Genomic DNA, 23,353 nt, shown 5'->3' on the forward strand with positions numbered 1-23,353 from the left:
ATGTTTTTCTGACTTTAATGAGGAAGTTGGTCATCTCCCCTATCTCATCTGCGGAGGACAGTATTTTAAGTCTATATTCCCACAGTTATGACATGATTGTTCCTATGCACCTGCCACCATTCATCTATTTGTCCATCCAGACTCCCCGCTGCACAAACCTGCCAACTGCAATCATGTAACTGTCCACCATTGATGAGAACCTGGGTTGGCACGGTAACCATGGCAACTGTCATGGCCTCTAGGACAGAGGACCCCTGGCCTCAGCCTGTGGGAGTGGAACAAGTTAGAGAAGACAACACAGGATGAAATAAATCCCAAGGACAGCCTCACGCACAAAAACAAAGACTTTCAGTGAAGGATGGCATGAATATAACGTTCTTAATGTTGTCCCTAAATACAGGGAGATACTGTCTGCCATTCATTCAGATGAATGGCCTTGAACTTAAACCTAATGAAACTATATCACTATAATATTCCTATTATATTCATAGAAAGACTTATCGTGTGTCTGTGGTTCACAAGAGTGAGTTTGTTTGACTGATTATATCTGCTTTGTAATCATAATAATATTCCTATCATACTCATTGAGCATTTTACATATAGTTTATAGTTCTACTGTGATAGTTGCATAGTATACTTCTAACATTTATGATGGAATTATCTATCAGTAGTTATTTTTCATCAAGGTTTACTAAAGTAAAACTAATTGGACAGCATGAAACGTTTATTTGAACACTTTTTGCCTCATTTTGAGGGAGTGATTGAAAAATTAGTGGGCATGGCAGATATGCATATAGGCTACAGTATATATATATTTTGAATTGAGAAAAAAATAAAATAAAATATATTATTACAATGATTTAGAGCTGGATTTAATCAATGTTGATGATACACCCCCATAGAGTTGCACAAATCTGAGGATGTTTCACTTAAAAGAGAAAAATCTTGCCTAGGTGAGAGAGTTCAGTACAACATCAGGTGTACAATACCACCATCAATTTAGACAAAAGTCAATTATACTTTCAGAAAACGGTGAATTTAAGCTTTTCCCCATCAAATGTTCTATTCTCATATAACCTACACCTACACCATTTTTATACTACTTAATATGAATTATAATATGAATTTATGCCGTCCTAAATGCGTGGGTAAACTCAAATCCGCAACTAATGTGGGTAAACCGAGTTTGGCGGGGTTTACCCTCCACTACATCCTGTAAACAACTGTTAGTTGCATGGGAAGGACGATAGGGGGAGCTATACGCACAGTGCTCTGTAAAGGGGAGAGGGTAATATTCTTTCATGGACAGGACGAGGGGATTGCAAATAACTTCCATTGTACACTCTCAGGGCTCTTTCTGACTTATTGTAACAAAATGTAGACTAGCTTCATATATCTTGGCTTCCATTTTATTAATTTAAAGAATAACAATAATAGACTAAGGGTTGGTTTTAAGGGCCCTGTGGGAAATTCTGGAATTATTTAGTTGAGACGTGTCCATTTACGATTGCTTCAGCCCACAAAATTGATCTTGTTAAATACTCGATGAATACTAACACGACAGAAAATACAAAAACAACATATTGTGCAATATTGGGGTTATTATGCTAAAGATCTTTATCATGGCTATATGAGGGTCCTGGTCTGCGCATGCGTACTGTGGCGCCACACTGCCCGCGCCGGTGGTGAATGCAACGGAGAGAAATTCAACTGCGTGCTCTGGACCAGACAGACGGAGGCGGCGGTACCTGCACTTCAAGGGATTACATCGCACATTTTACACCCACCCGGACAAAGAGTGACTGGAGAGCAAGGTAGGAAACCAAAACCGTGTACCTCATCGCGTTTAAGAGTTTATCACCCGTGATAGCATCGCGGAACAGGCCCGTTTGCTGGGTGCATCAACAGCCTAGATTGTGTGATGCCGCATGTGGCTTGGCTTTGATGACGGCTTTTTGAGTTCAAAACAAACGGGACGAAGTAGCTAACACTGTGTTGTGTTAGTGCACTTTGTGGTCCCTTTTGTTGGTCTAGAGCCGTCTCTCGTGTTCGGCATGTGTTTCTTCTCTGGGTGTTTCTACAGGGGTCCGTGGTTTCTCAGTTAGGGAAGTTTAAAGCGCTGTGTATTTCCACGCCGCCTGATTACGGCAAGGAAAAGTATGAAGAAGTAGGCCTAGCAGCGAGGCCCCGGCGAGCTCCGTGAGCGACAGCTCGGCGGCCAATCAGATCTGCCTGTCCCGCCCACACCAGGCACAATCAGCCAGTTATATTTGCCTAAAGCGCTGACGTAGGCGGTGGTTTATTTCACACCACGCCTACTGGTTATAAAACACTGGACAATAAACTGTCATTACTGTATGGAAGTGGTCAACAAAAGGTTCCCCGGAAGTGCAAGAGACAAAATTTCCTCGCTTTAGTTTCTGTTATGAAACCTGTGAAACATATGAAGTGTATTGGATGCGTGGTGTAAAAATCCAAAGGCCGGGGGGGGGGGGGGGATTTTTCGCTAATTTATCATGATGGAACATATAAGTTGAGTCGTGTGATCATAAATATATATATCTCCCGACCTTTGGTGTCTTTAGTCCTTATTTTGTGTGTTGATCATCTGATTCCTGACATGAATCGGCATCAACACACCAGCTCTCTGTTTGCGCCCTGCCTTGGTTGCTTTCGTTTCTCTCAAGCCGCTCTGTGTAGGCCATTAAAACAAATAATTTCCTTAAATCAAACATTTTATTGAATCGGGCATTATTGCCCACTCTGTGTCAACAGATTATATATTTGCTTGCAACAGATAAATACATTTTAGAGTCATTGCCATTGTCTCCCATTGTTTCCATACGCGAAATCGCCTGACCAGAAAACACGTGGGTCGCCCAGTAGTGTGAAGATATCCGGTTTATAGGTCGCATTGAAAACCAACAACGCTGAGACTTTCTCCACTATGGTGAGTTAAATCGTCCACCGGACTAATGTAAGCTGTTGCAATGTATACTGTAAATCTGACAGATTTTAATTGAGGGCGGATCTGGAGCAAAATTGTGTTATCCGGATACCGGATAAGCATGACAAAAGAGGCGCTATTATCTGGAGGGAGTTGATATTTTCTATGAAAGGCAAATTGAAAAGAATGACCTCCTCCACCCAGCCTTGTTTTCTAGCTGAGGTTCTCCCAAACGTTTTAACACCAAGGACCCTCAAATAGATCAGCATTAAACTATAGGCCGTTATTTGATGAGATTGCATCGTAAGGGAGCCCATTTGAGAAGATTTGTGTTGGTAGACATGGTGCAGTGTAGGATTTGCTTGGTATAGAATACGTAATTGCCTGTAGGTTTGCTGTAGGTCGGTGTTAACGGTGGAGGAAGTGAAAGCTCTGCTCAAACTAGTATATTCTGTCATTGTGCTAACTTACAGGGAGTGGAATAACGATGAAATTAAACGATTCCTCATTTTGCTGGGGAGACCCCTGGTGGTCCCAGACCCTCTGTTGTAGCTAATGATAACAGTGAACATTTGTTATAGTTATGTTTCATTGCCAGTTGTGAGAATGGCTCAAGTTAACTTGGTTCAGACTAGCTTTACATTGTGTTGCAGTGTTTCAAAAAGAGTAATCTATAGCTATGTTTACACCAGTAGTATCATATCCCAACATGCTCTTCACTAAGGACCATTCTCTGGTGCAGGTGGAGCTAGAAAACAAAATCACAAGTGTGCTTTAGGTTTATTTGTTGAAGTTGTTTAATAACTGTCTCAATCATAAACCCGCCCAGCTTTCTAGTGTCCTGCTGGCAAACAGAGGGAGCTGCTTTGCTTGCTTTTAATCACTTAATTACAACTCAGTTGCAACGTTGGGATTTGCCGTAGTCCTTGTGTAAAATAATTGCTAGTGAAGAACTGAGATAGAAAGAGCTGACAGTGAGAACGTCTTAGATTTTGAATCCTTGATATGGTTGTATTTATTGTAATCAAGGCTAGACACAATATGGCCTTTCTCAGTAGTGCTATCAAGGCCATGTGGGTGTAGTTTAGATTGGTCTATTTCTTGGTTAACCGTGTGTGTGTATGTGTGTGTGTATGTACACGTACGTACAGGAGGTGAGCCTTGATGTGGGCAGTATGAGTAAGACGCCCCCTAATAGAAGAGGGATAACATTCGAGGTGGGAGCTCAGCTAGAGGCCAGAGACAGCCTCAAAAACTGGTGAGTCATGGCCCCACTTTTTCCTCTTTATTTCTGTAACTGTTCCCTTCCTTCTCTCGCTAACTTAAATTCTTAGTCTCTCCAAAGTGGGCCTGGCTAAGCTATTTTGTATGCCTACCATACATTAAAAGATTAAGGAAAGACTCAGTCACTGCACTTGGAGACCTTTGCTTGCATCACTGATCCTCCCACAGTAAACGACAGTTGGCGATGGGTGTGCGCTCTGAGTAGGCACCGACCCAGCCTCTGACCTGGAATAATAATGAAAGCCATTAAAATGAATCTATGACTGTTAATTCATATTTTACATCATCTTTTGTTGTGTTGTGTATGAAATGCATTGGCTGCTTGTCTCTAATCGTAAGTCGGAGGTAAAAAGGGAAAAAAAGGTAACCTTGTAGAATTATCTTCTTTCCTCTCCCTTCTCAATCATGCATTGTTGATCTTCTTTCGTCACCTCAGGTATGCTGCCAACATAGAGAAGATCGACTATGATGATGAGAAAGTCCTCATCCACTACCGCCAGTGGAGTCACCGCTACGACGAGTGGTTTGACTGGACAAGTCCCTACCTGAGACCCGTGGAGCGGGTCCAGCTGAGACGACAGGGCCTGCAGGAAGACGCCCCTGTGCCTGTAAGCCAAGATCTCTGTTCTCTCTTGGGTTTACCTAAACCCGTATTACATGTTGTTGGCATGCATGACATAAATGCAGCAATGGGCTATTTGTGGGCTCATATCATTTTCAGTGGAGTGGCCTGGGGCAGCTAGGTCTGTATGTGCTTTAAGACACACCATCAATTGTCCTGCTGGTGCCTACCTTTGTATTTTGGCTTGTATTGTTGTACAATACAAGCCATGTTGCATTTTTCACAATATCATCATCAAGTTTATATATCCCCAAAATCTGCACAACCTTGGGTAATTACATCACTCAATAAACACTATTAAAGGAGAAATTAAATTGTAACTTATTTTATTGGAAAATCACTGCAAACTATGAGAATGCAAGAAAATAAGATATAAAATATTGGCAAATGGTTACAAGTTAATTGGCACTTCTGCCATCTTTACTTTTTGAGCTCTGCTCATTTTTTTTAAGCAGTGTCCCCAGGTGTTTTTTGCTCCTGTCACACTACCAGTGTCTTTGTGGAGAATGTAGCAATAGTGGAATAGCAACTTTTGCGGGCAGATGACTGCCTCTTCCTCATCACTGTTTCTGAATGACTCCACAACCTCCGCAGCTATAAACTTTCTCCTCGCCGTCTCTGGATTTGCCTCAGAATGAATGCTAGCTCAGGTGCTAACTTCACACGTCACTCGTAGGCCAGCCTCCAAATCAGACACTCTGTTAGGCTTTGACCCTACATGATGACGGCTAGTGATGAACATATGATCAGTAAAGATGGCGGAATATAATCATCTGATATATAGAAAGATAGGGCTAAGTCCATCATGTGCCAACCAAAGTAGCGACCAATTCACGTTTTCACAACTTTACACATTACTTTAAAAGTGAAACACATACACAATATTGGGCATGCTAGTTAGCTGCAATTCTGTAGTTTCACATGCAAAAAACGCATCTATCTAGCTCAAACTATTGAGACACAGTAACGTTTTAAAGCCACATTTTGGTATGGCCTTTTATTTAAAATGGGTAAAACACAAACACATCTTTACTACTACTCCTAGGATACTTGAAGTTTGCTGCAGTTAGATGTTTTTTGTCTGTGGCATTCCTAGAGATCATAGTGAGTTCAGAAATAAGGTGGTTTAGGAGAGAAGGTGAGAACGGTGAGGAGGACTTCAAAGAGCTCTGTGTTCATCTGAGATCAATTTACTGAGGCTTAAATGAAAGATAAGAAATGTATCGTCTATTAATATAAATATAACATTTATTGTTCATAAGGGAGATCATTCTTAAAATTGGTATATGTTCAAGATGTCTTATGGAGAGATCAGTCAGATTTCAGAGGCGGGCATGGCCACCCCTGTCCAACCCTCTGCAACCGCCACTCCATAGGCCACTGGTCCATTCCACACCTATCCATAGCTGATTTTTAGTTATGCCTGGATTAAGCTCTGATCACTAGTGATTTAAGCTCAACCTGTATAGTTTGATATGATACCATTCTTGCCCAACTTTGAACTGTTAAAGGGGTCGTTTAATAAAGACGTACCCTTGTGATGAATGTCTCTGTCCTTCCTCCAGGGGTTTCATGTGAATGACAAGGTCCTGGCCAGCTGGTCTGACTGCCGTTTCTACCCAGCTAAGGTCCTTACAGTCAATAAAGATGGTGGGTATCAGTAAGATGTGGGGTTGAGCACTGGTATATAGTTTTGAGTAGAAGCTAGGGTTGTGCATCTCACCATCCGAGCACGATTCAATTTGCATCTCGATACGCAATCAACGATCCAATGCATATAGATACATTTTAAGCAGCCAACAGAGCAATATGCTTCGATTCAGCTCTGTCTCAATGCGATACCATGAGGTGCGGTGGTGCAGAGAAGCAGGTAGCTTTGGAGAAAACACGAGAGAAACACACAATGCAAGCAGCGAATTATTAGATGCTAAAAAATAAGAGACACATGTCATATCGGGCTTTACACTGAAGCCCGCATCATATTATCTGCGATTCCCTCCCAACGTTTGCCTGATACAAGCTTTCTGAATCAGTGTAGCCGTATCTTAAACATTAAGCCCGATACATCTGTTAAAATTGGTGAATCATCACACCCCGAGTAGAAACTGTATACTATAAAACTATTTCACTAATAATATAAATGTGTGCATTCATTGTATTTTTACATATTGATTGTCCTGTTAGTAACAGGACTTTTTTTTTTTTAGAAAATGTTAAAAAAAAAAGTATAATATGTGTTGCTTAAGTAATGTCTTTGACGATTGTCAGCATAGCGTGGTGACTCAAATTGGCGAGTCGGGACAAGGTACAAGTCTGTGAATGGCATTGCTCTCATGTTCACCTCATATCCCAGTGTTGGGCAAGTTAAACTAAAACGTGTCAAGTTACTGCCTAGCCCATACCTACACACACACACACGCGTGCAGGCTGGAGCATACTGTAGAATTTTAAGTTCCACTTTTGTTTTCACAGTCTGTTGTGTTGATTGGATGAGATCCAGTAAGAGCAGAATTGCTTTCTCCTGCACTGGCACCGCTTTAAAACGAAGTGAAACAGTGTGGAGATAGGTGTGTCTGATGTGCCACCACAAAGCGCCTAATAGCAATATGGCAGTCAGACTGAGGAGAATATCCCACATTAAGAACAAAAATGACAGTTCAAACATAGCTGGCTGGAAAGGAGTCAGTAATCGTCCTTCTGTTTGGCAGCCGGCACTTGTGTAAAACATGGTTTGCATCAGTTTAATCCCCTTTATCCCCTCAGCATCCTACACCGTGAAGTTCTACGATGGTGTTATCCAGACGGTGAAGGGGATTCACGTGAAGCCTTTTGTTAAAGAGGTAAATTTAATCAGTGATCATGAATATCCAGAACTCCTATTCAGCATACATGATCTATCTCTGTCTGCTTTTTCTTCTGTCGTCCATGTCTTGAGCACTGTATTCAACTCTGTTTTCTATTGTTGCTCGTCGCCCTGCTGACAAAATAGAAGGGTGGTGTTGGTGGAGGGAGGTGTCGGTCCACCGACAGGAACATGGTTAGGAAGGTCCAGAACGGCAGAGACCGGAGGCCTCAGGAGAACGGAGGCCCTAAGAACAAGCGGGCCAGACGCAGCACCTCCGACCAGGAGGAGGACAGCAACAGTGAGGATGAGGAGGATGAAGCGTGGGAAGAGGGAACGGTCGACGAGAAGAGCAAGAAAACAGACGGTGAGGTAGAGGCCGCTAAAGTCGGAGCACCCGTGATCAAGCGGGAAGAGGAAGCGTCGCAGCAAGCGTGCCAGAACAAGCCCAGGGATGGGGAGAAGGAGACAGGACTCACGAATGGAGTGAAGGAGGAAGAAGAGAAGGGGCAAAAAGAGGACAGCTGCCATTTAAACAGAGAGGTAAAAAAAGAGAAGGTGGAAACAGAACTGAATGGAACCAAGCCATACACAGAGGTGCCCAAGCCATACACGGAGTTGCCCAGTCAGACATCAGCGCAGACGGAGCAAGTGTCTGTCACTATGACAACCACAGAATCCAATGGTGACGTGGAGCAGAAGCCAAACGGCCAATCGGATAGCTCCCAGCCTGCAGGGGAGGTGCCACCTGCCCAGCCGGTGAAACGTAAGTGTCCATGGCAGTGAATCAGCAGGAATGTCTCTAGAGATCTGCTGGAGTGTGAAATTGAGTAATTGAGTGCAGTAAATATCACATAAGATCTGGGTATGTTTTTCAAGATTTGAGTTGCCAGCCACTGCTTGTTAAAAGTCTTTTCTTTATCTTCAATAGCGGTAAGAAAGCAAGGTTTCCACAACCCCAACAGATTCAGCAGAGAACCATGTGAGTATATCCCAACACTCCTGGTTATTAAACCAACACAGTTGCCACTTGTATCTTTGTGTGTTCTTCTTTTCCACACCTCACATACCCTCCCCACATACCCTTTCTGATGCTGTTTCAGTGTACCGGGTTATCAAAAACCAACCTCCTCCAGTCCTGTCCATCAACCTCGACCACAACCCGTTTAAGTGCAGTGCTCCCGGCTGCACCAAGTCGTTTCGCAAGGCCAAGCTGCTGCACTACCATATGAAATACTACCATGGGGAGGACCAGCCTCTGGAGGGGGACCGCAGTCCGACCAGGAACATCCAGACCAGGGCCTCCGAGAAGCAGGCTGCCACTTCCTTGGAGAGCCCCAAGAGAAGGCGCACCATCTCCGCCTCGATGCGTGAGTTCCTCTCTAAGTCGAGGCTTGCAGTCCACTCGTAGCGACCAAAGTACCGCTTTATAACAAATTGGGTCGGTTGCTATTTCCACAAGTGTCTGAACCAAACGCTAGCCGCGCACCAATTATTATCAGCCTGATTATGTCATAGTGAACGATGGCACGCTTACATCAGGGATCGCACACTTCAGAGATTTACACTATATTGTAAATATAGCACTTTCAGCTTTGCCAATACATCAGGGCTTTGGGCTGATGTTTGCCTGTTTCTTTCCCATTCCTAGACCCTGGTGGAGCTGCCCCGACTGCCCGAAGCGAAGTGAAGGCTGCAGGAAGACGCACATCAGCCCCCCCTGCTGTCAACACCCAGGGCCAGCAACAGAGGGCACTGCTGAGAGAGAAGAGCAAGGAGAACCAGCTGGACAGGAACGGATGCCAGCAGCAGGAGAAAGACGCAGACAAGAGTGGCTTTGACGTTGGTCAGTATGATGCAGAGAGAAGATGTTGTAGATGAAGTGAGAAATGTGTTACGCTGTGTTACGTACAGCCCTACCTGTTCACTGTCGGTGTCACGTCTTAGTGTATTGTCACGACACCGTTCAGTGTTTTTCATTAAAGGGTTTCACATTAGCTCATAGAATAGGAACTCTTGCTTGCAATGTTAGCTGCGCTCACATGTGGCTTTCCTCTTGCCACTTGACTGTGCCCAGGGTCGGTGAAAGACAGACTGAGGGACAAACCAAAACAGAAGGACTTCCTCCGCATTAAACTAAAGAAGAAGAAGAAGAAAAAGAAGGCCAAGTCTGGTAAGAAGGGGACCCTGGCGTACTGCATGGGGCCTCCCCGCGTCTCTGCTGCCACTGCATGTGCACTCACCGCGACATTGTGGACATGGCTAGGCCGTGGAGCATAAAGGACTCCATTCACCCCTCTTGGTGTGGTGGCTGAGCCTCTGTGTGTGGGAGTAGTGTTACATCTGCTGCTGGCCTCCATCACTTCATTGGCCCAATCAAATGGCTCTGACTCTTCTCTTTTTCATCTTGAAATCATAGCTTGCTTTTTTACCCTCTTGTACAACAACTCTGACAGTGCTGCTGATGAATAGCCAGCTTCTTTGGTGGCACTGATAATGCCCAATCCAAACACCAATCCAACACTGGTCTCCATTCCTAGTTAGGATTGACACTAGTGTGTATGGCATGCACACAGCTGCATATGTTTGGAATGTATCCTTCCATTGATTGGTTATTTCACACCATTAAAAGGCTTTGCCTGTAACGTGGGCTATATGCGTTGTATAAAAAGATTGTCCCTGACCACTCTTGAGTCTATCATATTTCTCCATAGTGTTTGTTGTGCCACAGTTTGTCACCTCTAGACTAGCTTTTGTTTAGCATTTACAAAGTTGACATTTTGTTCTACGTCTGCTTCCCCCCTTCCCTGTATTAACAGACTACACAGGTAGTGAGGAGAATATTGACATCTCAGTATTGGGTCTTCAGTCCAAATTGAATTTGCCACTCAAATTCCCCCTCTCACACAATCACAAGCCTGAGGCCTACCCCAGCAGGCCTGGATACAGCCACTCAGAGCAGATACATGTGGATGGTGGGTATCTCTATGATTGTGTGTGTGTTTGTGTGTGTGAATGTATATGGCTTGCTCTCCCCTCCATTCTTCCATTCCCTTGGATTCAATCCATCAGCCAATTGTCTCAATTTGATCTGCATCATTCCTGGTATCTGTGTCCAAATGTTCTTACTCAATTTTCCTCATACCATGTAATGACAAGTGAAATAAAACTGGGCTGCTGCCACAGATTGGACCTGATTTTCATGGTTGGTTGATTGAATCCTGAGCTGTTCTTCGCTGCTACGGCTTGCTTTATTATGTAATTCCCCACATAATTATTCACGAAATCTCACATAACTGTGCATTATAAAAATCTGTAGATTTACAGTATTTAAATTAGCAGACATTTGTAAAATGGAATTTGAATTGAGTTTGTCCTGGGGCAGATTGCTTGCAAGCTGTGCCATCCCCTTGAAAATATATATAATTTTCTTTCCTCCACTACCGTAGATGAGGACAGCATCAGTGACTGGTCCACTGACAGCTGTGGGTGGAGCGACGATGACTTCGGCGTGGATTTGGACGTCACCACGCCGCCCTTGAGCGTGGACTCTGTTGCCCTTGATACGAGCGATCAGGAGATCGTACGCTGTATCTGTGAGGTGGAGGAGGAGAATGACTTCATGATCCAGGTGAGCTGCTCATTGTGTTAATGTGGTGCGACACCTCACTCCCCCACCCTGCCTTAGAGCTAGGAGTTTGCCAGTGATGCCAGATGAGAACTTTGTTGATCTATTTTTAGACAATGCAAGCTTTTTTTTTCGTTTTTATCTCAGAGTTGCACTATTGTTAAGTATTGTATTTGTGCTTCTCGCAGTGTGAGGAGTGTTTGTGCTGGCAACATGGCACCTGCATGGGCCTCTTGGAGGACAATGTTCCAGATAGATACGCCTGCTACATCTGCAGAGACCCACCAGGTGAGGAAAAACCACCTCTTAATCCCAACAGTTTTTAATAATCATGATATACTATCATATAATAAAAATGCTCATTTTAATGTGGAAATAGCTCATTTTTTATCTCTATGCAGTTTCATGGTTCTGGTTTGACTTGCTTTTATATTTGTAGACATCAAAGCAAGATTTTTGGCTAACTGCTAATCTGATAGAAAGGATTGCATGCTAAAAAAAGCATCATGTGCCATCTAGTGGACCAAAGTATGTTATAGCAAGTGTACAATGTAGGGATGCACAGATATGGAAATTTTGGGCCGATTGATTTGCCAATGCCAATTTTTCAAACACCACAATCGGCCGATACCGGTAGCCTGCCGATATTTTGTTTCGTATTCACCCATTTGTGCCCTGCCAAAATAATCTATATTCTGCCCTTCGTTATACTTTGCAATGAACATATAGATTTAAGGAACATCTTTTATTGTAACATTCTTTCACATAACCAAAAATGCCTTTTTAAATTAAAATAAACAAATATTATTAGCTGCGTTTACATGGAGCCTTTTAAATCAGAATAGCAGCCCAATTAGAATAAAAATACCTCATATAAACGCCTCAATCAGAATAAACTGGCCCGATCCGAATTAAATTTCATTCCGTTTGAGAGGGGTGGTATAACCCTTTCATAATCCGGTCGAGGGATAAAATTTCATCATGTAAACACTCATTCCGATCACTTTCTTAATCTCGCCTCTTTCTGCACATGCTCACGCATTTAACGTAAGTAAGATTTGAATCGATGTGCTTGTTATTAACCCCGGGGCGCTCAGGCTTGATGTAGGCGGCGCACCCCGTTTTTATATCAAGTCCCAAGGGCGTAGCGTACACGGGGGACACGGGGGACACGTCCCACGCAGTTCCCGTATCTGTCCCCTCTGTCCCCCGCACTTTATTCCAAAATTCAGCGCTAATTTTGTGACAACACGGTGGCGGTAGGCACATTCCCATGGCATTCTCCTACTCAGAATCATGTCTCTTTCTTTCTTTCTTTCTTTCTTTCTTTCTTTCTTTCTTTCTTTCTCTCTCTCTCTTTCTTTCTTTCTTTCTTTCTTTCTTTCTTTCTTTCTTTCTTTCTTTCTTTCTTTCTTTCTCTCTCTCTCTCTCTCTCTCTCTCTCTCTCTCTCTCTCTCTCTCTCTCTCTCTCTCTCTCTCTCTCTCTCTCTCTCTCTCTCTCTCTCTCTCTCTCTCTCTCTCTCTCTCTCTCATAGAATTCTTAAGGGAAACAATAATACTTGTATGATAGCGGTTTGCACTTGTATTTGTCAATTTCATTCCTCCTTTCCCCCTCTGTTTTCTTTACAAATCGCGCTCTGCTGCCGTTTCTAATATCATTCAGTCATTTCCAATAATAAGTGCGCTTACAGTTTTTTACACCGTTTTTTGCGGTGTGGTCTAGTTGTATATGCATTTGTGGGTGTACCAAGGCTGAGGCGCAAAATAAAGGGAGGGATTTATGGAAATTGGTAGTGGACGTGATTTATCAAGAGGCGGTGGCCGTTAACATCTGCTGATTGCGCACAGAATTTAAGACCTAGGAAAAGCATGTCTTATCATTTTGCGCATAGGATAGCTCTGCTGAAACTGTCTCTAGAACCGGTCTAAGATCAAAGTGACAGTCATCTACACATGTAGCCATTAGATCGCAGGGTTTAAACGACTTAAAAATGTACAATTTAAGCCTCGTTGGCAGAATACACACTCAATATTCAGATTATTACCTAAATATAAAAAAAGAAAAGTTGCACGCTCTTCTCTGGAGCGTGCAAGCGGAATTATTTCATTCACAATGAACAAAAAAAGTCTCATGTAACCGCAGCTATTGTTACCTCACGCTGATAGGCTGTCCTTCCATTCAAACTTGAATGTCTTTGGAACAGATTAGTGACGCAATATATGTTAATGAGTATCGGCCACTGCCATCAGTGGATTTAATCTTATCGGCCAATGAGCCGATTGTAGTCAACAATGCAAAAATCGGCTATCAGATATTCAACCGATATATCTGTGCATCACTAGTACAATGAATATGGGACTGGAGATTTTGCACATATGCATAATTTATAAATTACTGTCAGACAGTACATAATCTAAATATGCTGTTACTATTACATTATGAATCAAATTTTTACTACCTGAGTGAATCATGAATATTCATGCTATGCAGCATACTCCTGAACGCTGCCAGCCATTGTTTTTATCATAAGCTGAAATGCAATCCTTAAAGATACTGGCTGCAAGCTAACTTACAAGCATGTGCACAAATACAGTAAATGTGTTGGTAACAAGCTGTATGAGTATGGCTGATTTTTAAGTGCGTTCTCTCGGTACTCAGGTGGAGGTTTGAGGGGTTTACATGATTGGAGTGAGTGAAATTATGTTGACTTTAAAAACTCCACCTGTTAACACCAAAGAGCTGTAGAAGCTCAGTGTTGTTGTAACTAAGAGAATTGCTGAACAAAATATTGCATTCATGCATTGGCTTAGCCATTATAGTTAGAAATAAAATCTTGAGCTACGTCCTGGTATGTGTCGCACTTGTGACTTCTACCGTACTGCCTGGTGTACAAGCGCACACTGTATTTTCCTTATGCAGGCATATTGGGGCTTTGGCGTAAAGGGCGCATAACGTAATTCCCTTAAAAAGCATTTCACAGGAACCAACCAACCAACGAGCACACAGAGCATTTATAATATGTTTTGCACTTCTGTCATGTGTCCCAGGTCAGAGGCAGAGCCTGCGCTACTGGTATGACCGCGAGTGGTTGAGCAACGGTCACATGTACGGCCTCTCCTTTCTGGAAGAGAACTACTCTCACCAAAACGCCAAGAAGATCGCCACCACCCACCAGCTACTGGGGGATGTGCACCATGTGGTGGAGGTCCTCAATGGACTGCAGCTCAAGATGAGCGTCTTACAGTGAGTACAAGGGAATTGCAACAAGAGGCTTGTCAGCACAGTATAGGTTGTGTTATTGTTACCTACTGGAGTCAAATTGAATCCAGGGTGATTCAACTGACAATTAGACCGAATGAAGTTCAGCAACAGACTAAACTGATTTGTTGATGTGGTAATTACACAGCAGTCTGATCTTTGCTTTGCCTCTTCAGGAGCAAGACCCACCCTGACCTGCGGCTGTGGTGCCAGCCGTGGAAGCAGGCGGAGAGGCCCCGGAAAAGCTTCGACTCGTGCCCGGGCACCGACGCGGCCCCGTCCCCGGCAGCGCCCGACGAAGACATGAGCCGCGGCGAGATACTGATGTCCAACGCCTTGGAGAAGCTGAGCCGCGCCGCAGCCACCGCCACCTCCTCCGCCTCCTCTTCCTCCTGCTCCTCCTCCTCCTCGCCCTACCTGTCTTTCCAGGACTCGTACATCAGCAGCGAGCACTGCTACCAGAAGCCGCGGGCGTACTACCCGGCGGTGGAGCAGAGGCTGGTGGTGGAGACCCGGCAGGGCTCGGAACTGGAGGACAGCATGAGGAGCACCGAGGACCTGCTGGAGAGGGAGCAGCGCTATGGGGGCCTGCTGGAGACGGACAAGTCCAAAGCACTCAGCGCCAACAACAAGGTTAGGCTTCATCCCACAGGGGACAAACTAGACCTGCAGCTGCCTTCAACTTCATATCACCAACAGTACCAACGGTACTTGTGGTGTGACGTGAGATTAACTTTGCGTGAGTAGTGGTAAAACATTTCAATTTATACAGCAGTGTAGCCTATGGAACTAATCGGTATATACTATATTTCCCTCTTTTGTGAAGCCAGTATCATTTCTGCACAATTACAAAAATAGCTTTACCAGCAGTTTATTATCAAAGGAAAATAAGAAACAATAAAACAGGGGTTATTGTTAAAGTGTGATTTTTCAAGTTGATTTACTGCTTAGAAGTCTCTTTAAAATATGTTTTCATACCATTTGGTCAGGTTGTATTTATCATGTATTTATCATTATGTTAAAAGCATTTCTCAACTTTTCTTCGCAGTTTTCCCACATGTGAACACATTTAAAAAATACAATGAAAAAATGTTCCCAAATCTTGGACATCTTTTGTACTTCCCTTGGCTCACCTGTGCCTTCTGCTTCTTGAGTCATCTCTCCAAACAGTTACCAAACTTATATACATCATGCTCACCTTGCCTCCTGCTGCTGATATGCAACTACTGAAAAACCCATGTGAAATAGGAGTTTCCATATTTTTCTAGGTTGCTTAGCATGGCTTGCCATTAGTATCCAGCTGAAACAGCTCTCCTCTCAGCAATGCAGGGAACACGCAATAGCATGATCTCTCAATAAATAATAAAGGTGAAATGAGCTGGCAAGTGCACGTAGAGACCATGCACACAGACATGTTTAGACACACAAATTCTGAATAAGATGAGAGGTCTGGAGGGAAATTTAAATCAAGGATTTCTTATAATTGAGTTGCTTAAGTCATTCATGGATTTGTCTCAGCCCTACTTCAAATATCACCAACCCTCTTTTCATTTAGCTATCCAATTCTGTTCATTTAACAATTTTAATGAGCTGTTTCAAAATAGCCACGATGTATCTGCTTATCATTTGTGTGCATGAATGATGTGAGTTGCTGTAGCAGAAAGCTTATGTACAATGACAAGTGAAGCCTAAACCTCTGTGTAATGAAAACACCGTTTCACTCCAGGCTTCGAACGCTGGCCGATGGTTCCAGGCTGAGGTGAAGGAGGAGGGAGGGGGGGGTCCTGGAGGGGCTTCAGACGACAGCAGGCAGCATCACCAGTGGCAGATCAACCTACTGGACCACATAGACGCAGTCCAGGACGAGGTCTCGCACAGGATGGACTTCATTGAGAGGGAGTTGGATGGTAAGATATGGGGTGGGCTGTACGTGGTCACTAGCTTTATCTCTTTAGCAGTGTAGGAAACTTAAAGAGTAACTTAACACCAAACCCAAATCTATGTAAAGCCTGACATCTTAAAGGTAAAAAAGCATGCTACTGAAATTGCCATGTGCAAATGACTGATCTTTTTCGGGGCAGAGTGATCTTTGGACAAAGCAATTTATATAAACGCCAAAATTATTGTTTGATATCGTCAAGACATAAGAAGCCAAATTACCCACAAAGGTCCAAATGAAAGACAACTGGATTGAAGTGAACATCCATGATGTTAGCAGTCAGTTACTTCAAGTTGTTAACATTATATTTATCTCCAACCCTAGGTTGAATTGTGCAAGTTGTATCCGACAGCTAGTTCACACAGCTAACGATTTCACTGTCAAAGAAGCCCTATGAAGCATAATGTTAGCTAATACTAAAGACAAAGGCTGTTAATGCTATTGTAAGCCTAATGTAAATTCGACTAGTGACCTGGGAAATGCACAGACCGACGTTGGTGTGAAAGGCTCTACCCAGGTTAGTCGACCCTGAGCAGGATCTTCTTTGTGTGAAAGTTGAGTATTTGAGTCGTGTTGCTCAATGTTGAACACAGAATGTAAACACATCTGCTTTTGATGATGTTATATGAAATTATAAGGTGACAGCTCAGAGGACATTCCCATGTAAAAGGTGCAGTGACAATTGCCTCGTACCTGGGATGGGCCCAGATCAGCATACTGTAATATTCCCGGGTCATGTATATGTGTGGAATGGGTTTTAGCGTTTCTGGGCTAGAGGAAACCCATCATGTGTAACTGTGTACTTGGCTCTTAGTTGTCCTGCTTCTCCCCCTCAGTGTTGGAGAGCTGGCTGGACTACACAGGGGAGCTGGAGCCTCCTGAGCCTCTGGCCCGTCTGCCTCAGCTCAAGCACCGCATGAAACAGCTGCTGACAGAACTGGGCAAAGTGCAGCAAATCGCCCTGTGCAGCTCCACATGAGGGCGCCAGAGAGCAGCGCAGGCCTCGCTCGCCACACGGCACGCAGAGACGATGCAGAAGAGGAAGCTCACCGCTCTCTGGTCGGAGCGATGTCGATAGTCAACGCAAATGCACAGGTTGAGACTGTTTGGCACTTTCTCTTTGACGTGAATTCAGCTGCTGTTTCTCCTTTCCTGAAAGGTTCTGTGCAGTGGAATACAATGCTACAGCCAGTGATCATATAACTAAATATTTATATGAACATGTACGGAAAGTAAGCATCACGAATCAGGATTAAACACAAAAAGTAACCTCTTAAGTGCAGGAAAATCCATAGGGCCAGGTTAACACTTTTTATGGTTCCCATGCAACTCCAAACCATATGAATGCCTTTTGTCTGAGCTACTGTTCGAGGTTGCCCTGTTTCTCTCAGTACACAGTGCTTTACATGCAAAAGCTTTATATTCAAAGATCTCAATCGAGCTCCTGTTCCAGTTAACCCACATGGCCTCTTTGCAATAGTTTTTGAATCCATTCTTAAAAATGATCACCCTTTTTTTGTTTTGTTTTTTCAAACAATATTTCATAGTTCAGTTTCCACGGTTCCATCATTTGTCATGCCATACTGTGTTTAAGCGCTTATGTTTTGCTGTTAATGTGGACAGAGGACAACTTGAAGACATCCAATATATAACAGCACTGTACAAGCAATCTCTCCACTAATGTTTCATTCTGTTTTTGACCTTTTCAAGGGTTAGTTTTATACTACACTGTGAAGTTATTTTTGTCTGGAATCAAAGGCGTCTTATTTTCAGCTGTAGAGACAGTGACGAGTGAGAGTTTGGTTTTCTTTCTTTCTAAATGTAATATTTGTTTTGGCTTCTTTCCTAAGAGAGTCCTCTCATTGATGTACCTATTATATCAGTTAATCTTTAAGTGTTTGTCATTTACAGTATCCCTTACTTCCATTTACTCTGGCATCGTTGTTGCTGTAGCACTTGACTCGCTGAAAACTGTATGTGGACTTGTCTCTTTTAAACCTTTGCATCTTGTGCTTTGTCAGTGACAAATACTACTCAGCTGACCTGTAAATTTCTGTTCCTCCTTGATTCCATTTCACCTGTTTATTTTGCAGTATTTTGTATTCTTTGTAAATACGTCATTCAACAAATGTGCTCTTCTTGGGATCTTTGTATTGAAAACATTCTCCAAAAAAGGATAATATTGTATGCTACTGTACTGTAAGTGTCTGGCTTAGAAGCAGGGGAGATGTCAAAAACAATGCAAAACAGATTTGCTGGTACATAAATAAACTATCATTGTTATTAATAGCCTACTTGTTGTGCGTGCTATGGCCTCATTCTTGCCATTTGTAACATGCAGTTCCTCCCATCTCTCTGACATCCTGCTGATCTTATTTGTCCAGCTGGCACTAACCACTTTCAGTGAAGTCAAAGGTTGCATCTTTTCTAAAGCAACATGCTTTCTTCACAGCCGATTTGTGCGCTTACACAATCAGACTGAAAGCAGAGGTGGTAGAGACCAATGCTTTCCCCTTTCTCAACAACTACAGATAAAGGTTAAATAAAGAGCTTGCATCTATGCTTTAGTGTAATATGTTTTTTATTGCACAGCCGATTTGTGCAGTTACATAACCAGATTCAAAGCAAACTTGAAGTGAATTGTAATCGGTTAATCTCTAAAATTTTGGCCAGCATAGTGTGGAGATAGGACGGCAAGGGATGTTGTATTGCCCCCTAACCCCCGAAAAACTTGTACCAGCCATCATGGGCATCTAACCTCTTGAGGGCGTTAGAATGGGTTTGTATCAAAGATGCACTATGTTTAAAAAGAGAAGCCACTCAATAGTTAAAATAAAATACAAACGTTCCACCTTCCTCTCCGCAAAAGTGGGCATTAAACCTCGCGCATGCGCTGCCCCCCGTTACCATAGCGACCGATCTGGCACAGACATAAGATAAAGTTGGAAACCACTCATTACCAAAAAAACGTAATATTGATATCTGTGTGCTGTGACAATACTTTCGGTTTTTGTGCAATTTGGTCTATATAAACCTTCGATCTATTTTAATGGAAGATAGGGCCTCCATATCTCGTTAACATTTCAGCCGATTGGGAGCAGAGTCTGATGCATTTTTTTCGGGACAGAGTGAGACCTCTTCGCTCCTCCCGCCTCTCTGTCTGCACCGCCTCCTCTCATTGGCTGGCCGCCTGGTCGTCCGTAATGTCTGGGACGCAGCGTGTAGTTCCGCCCAGAGTCACATCGAAATACTAGTTGAGGCAGAGGAAGCGGGTAGGAACAGCGTGCAGAGCAGTTTTTATTATACAATTAACGTCGTTACTCAACCCATACCCCGAGAGGAATTGACTAAGATTCACCGGATACTTATTCTGTCGAGGCGGTAAGTCCCAAATTCGTGTTTTCGAGGTAGTATTTTCCGATTTCCCACTTGCAGATGTGTCGGATGCCACAGGAGATAGATAATCCCAGCTCGCTGGATTTCCCAGTCTGCTCGTGTTGCTGTCTGTGAAACGAATCGTGCGTTAAACGAATAGGAATCGTAACCTTTGATCAAACGTAACGTTAGATCGACCGGCATTCCGTGGTGAATAGATTAAAAACAAATGGGATTCAGTAGGCTGCCTGAGCGCAAACGAAGCGATGCGTCCGAGAACTGCAGTTGAATTGAATTTAGTTCATTGTCGCTCCTGTAAAGTGTGATGCGACACAAGGGCTGTTATACATAGTGTTTCAATTTTCCGTGCTGTACGTTACGGTATTGGTATCTGTTTATTCTGTTTTTTTTTTATTACATTACGAATCCTCTCAATAGTAACTTGGGCTGTATCTGTAGCCCAGTAAGGCCTGTCACGATTCGTAACATCGCAAATTCGTTTACGAAAAAGCTATAGAAACGCTGTAACAGAAGGTTACTATACAAACATCACAGCGAAAAAACCCTGTAGGAATTTTATCGAAATATAATAGTGATACCATAGGAAATAAAAAAAATAGCCTTCCATAAAGTACGATAAGGCCACTATAAACTCATATTGAACATCACAAACACAAGTTGTGCCTATAGGTTTATTATAGGAAAAATATCGTGTTTTTACGTTAGGAGTACATCTCAACAGATGGCAGTTTGTCCGAAGTTGGGAGAGGAAACCTTCACGTAGGCCCTGTTTGATTTGTCACACACCATCTCTCATAGTCCTAATCTATCCATCTATTCTTCACATTATTCCAGCTGCACTGACCAAGACCGGATTTACACTAAGACTCGATCCATCATGATCAATCAGATCAATTATTATGATGTAGCTGCAGATGGCACATCGTTCAGACACCACATGATGGATGACAATGTCACTCGTGGCCATGCAAGGTCACACAGGTGGGAAGTGTGTGAGACTGGGCATCAGGTGTTTAGGTTAGTAAAAAGATCTATAGTAAACCTATAATACATTTTTGAAGGATACTGTTGCCTGCAATATCGCAGCAAAACTGTAAGTCCCTATAGGAATATTATAATGATACTATAGGAGATTAAAAAATACCATCAAGCATGATAAAGGTCATTATAACCTCTGTATTGAATGCTGCATATACACTATGAGTCCCTATAGGAATATTATAGTGATATTTTTGAATTTCCCCGTGGTGGTGTTGAATTCAGGTGATTTATCTCCCATAATGCCCTCAGCAGTGTCACGTGGTCAGCATGGTTTGGATGGTGCTTACACAACAAGCAACAACCAGGGCGTTTGTTGTCACTCACAACAGTGCTCCCATTGAAAGGCTATGGCACAGCCTATAGATAACAGACTTGGCAGATAACTGCTGTCTATAAGCTACTCTGTGAAATAGTCTTTTGTTTTGGAAGCAGGAAAAATAACTGTTAGTGGGCAGTTTGTGGTTTATTGGTATATCCTTGGAAGGAGTCCCCACCTGGTTGATTATTACAGTTAAAGGCTAATCCCTAACTGGTGGGAGTGTCAGAAGTTGTTGATTAAACCATACTTTGCACCTTAAGTGACAGATCTTGTGGAAATGTCCAGGAGATGTGTTCATGTTGTGTGCTATCTGTCTTGGCTCATGTTGTTCCAAAGTAGGAAAATGCCAGAGATTGGCATAGACATCCCCATTTTGAATGGTTTAAACTGGGCCTATGCACTTTATTACAATATTTTTGTAGCTGACAGGCTTAATTTTTCACATTTAGGCTAATTCAACGTTTGTGGGATCCCACTTTACACAGGTGCACAGTGAAATCTAACTTGAGGTCACATCACATTCAGAGTAAAAAAAGAACAGTGCAACAATACCTTCAAGTATTACAATGTGTGTTCAAGTATTGTAACGTTAACAGTAGTAATATAAGTGAATGATGCGAGGTAATTCATGTGTGTCAACATAAAGGGACCACAGTACTGAGGTACTACTATCCAGCAGGGATTACACTGCATGTCGCTGTAAAAGTGACTGGTGCATAGAATTGCTTCTGTGTAGAATAGGATTTCTAACAGGAATTTCAGGGATGACTGTCAGGAGGTAATGCTCACTAGAGAGCTGGAAGCTGTAATTAAGCCGTGGTGCTGACAGTCAGAGACAGTGATGCTGAGGTGAGAGCGAGCTCAAGGCCGTCTATCTGTTTGTCAGCGCTGGAGGACGAGACAGAGGAGATGGACATTTACTTTGACTTATTCATATTTGCCTTGGGTTGTCAACAGCACATCCATGTCTCCTGCCTCTCAGTCATCTGCTGTGGTCAGTCATTTAACCGCACCCAGGCCGCTGTGGCAAACAACCTGTGTTGATGTTGTTGTTTTTTCTTAAAGATGCATGCCCACGAGAGTTACCTAAGTTAACACTGTATTGTGTGATTATTCTTCAGCCTGACCTTCTCTCTCTGGAGCTGTGCTGCCGCTGCCGCTGTTGTGTTTTTGTAACTGAACTGCATCTGTAATTTAAGCTGTGCCAGGCCTAGAGTTACAGCACAAGCCTTGCACAGCAGCTTCCAGCTCTCCGAGCAAAAACAGCTGATGCATACGTGCCTCTGTTCCAGGGTAACTTCTGAAATGTTTCCCGTGACCGCAATGTTTCCCAGACAGCTTACCTGAACGACGATCCCGTCTGTCCCTGCTCTGTCAGTCTTAACTGACACTGCCTGCAATAACTGGGATCTAGTAGAGGATGACCCCAGTTAAACTCAAGTAACCCCCATTTATTTTGTTGTGCAATAGTAGTTGCTTTATAGCTGAATAAAGAAATTCATTGCATGCATCATAGTAGGTAGTGCCATATTGATGGAAGTTACATCAAAGTGCTTTATATTGGTGCTTGTTTGCTTCACCTCATGGCAATTGCTGACTTGAATGAATGTAAAACACCAGCAGGCTCGTGCAGGGCAGCAGCGGCGTCCACAGGTTTCTCAGCGACTCCTATCTGCCGGATCACTCTGCCCGCTGGAGAGAGAACTCTATCTGTCTCCATTTTCTTTATCGCCGTCAGCAGTAATATCAGCAGGTGTCGAGGAGGAGAGAAGGGAGAGCACAGGTGGGAAGCTTGTTGATCCGAAGGGATGGATGCGGTCCAAGTTGGACCTCTGGACCGCCCCGGGCCGTCCTTCAGCGGCCGCTCTTCATTTACGATCGTATATCTTAAAACCCGCCCGCATACGTCTGCAGGCACACATTGCAGATGCATCACCGCAGCGCAGTAAAGGCCGCTGACCGCCCCCCCCGTTGCCTTTACTGACATAACACATTGTAGGAAAAAGTGGTTGCGTTCATCCCTCTGTTTCCCTAAAGTGGCTCATGAGCGACGTTGGCACTGTTGAAATAACAGGA

The 23,353-nt window shown here is 43.3% G+C and overlaps 2 protein-coding genes across 2 annotated transcripts in view; both read left to right on the forward strand.

Moving 5' to 3' along the window:
- Positions 1-1,699: 1,699 nt before the first annotated feature.
- Positions 1,700-18,930, forward strand: phf20a (PHD finger protein 20, a). The gene is made up of 18 exons (XM_071515614.1): positions 1,700-1,814; positions 2,864-2,950; positions 4,099-4,205; positions 4,668-4,839; positions 6,419-6,503; positions 7,617-7,693; positions 7,843-8,461; positions 8,627-8,677; positions 8,799-9,065; positions 9,347-9,541; positions 9,773-9,868; positions 10,515-10,670; positions 11,145-11,326; positions 11,512-11,611; positions 14,372-14,567; positions 14,759-15,215; positions 16,309-16,489; positions 17,358-18,930. Exons 2-18 carry the CDS (start codon positions 2,948-2,950, stop codon positions 17,498-17,500), a joined length of 3,087 nt encoding a protein of 1,028 aa, XP_071371715.1. The 5' UTR covers positions 1,700-1,814; positions 2,864-2,947; the 3' UTR covers positions 17,501-18,930.
- An 831-nt stretch (positions 18,931-19,761) lies between these two features.
- ndrg3a (ndrg family member 3a) overlaps positions 19,762-23,353 on the forward strand; it is a 32,853-nt gene continuing 29,261 nt past the window's right edge. The window contains exon 1 of the mRNA XM_071515601.1: positions 19,762-19,902. The gene's annotated coding sequence lies outside the window, so the exon portion shown is untranslated. The remainder of the gene's footprint in view (positions 19,903-23,353) is intronic.

Source organism: Centroberyx affinis, unplaced genomic scaffold, assembly GCF_046629955.1.
Source record: "Centroberyx affinis isolate AG114_WGS23_722 - 3 ecotype Tasmania unplaced genomic scaffold, CSIRO-AGI_Caff_v1 ptg000361l_1, whole genome shotgun sequence".
Taxonomy (NCBI): Eukaryota; Metazoa; Chordata; class Actinopteri; order Beryciformes; family Berycidae; genus Centroberyx; species Centroberyx affinis.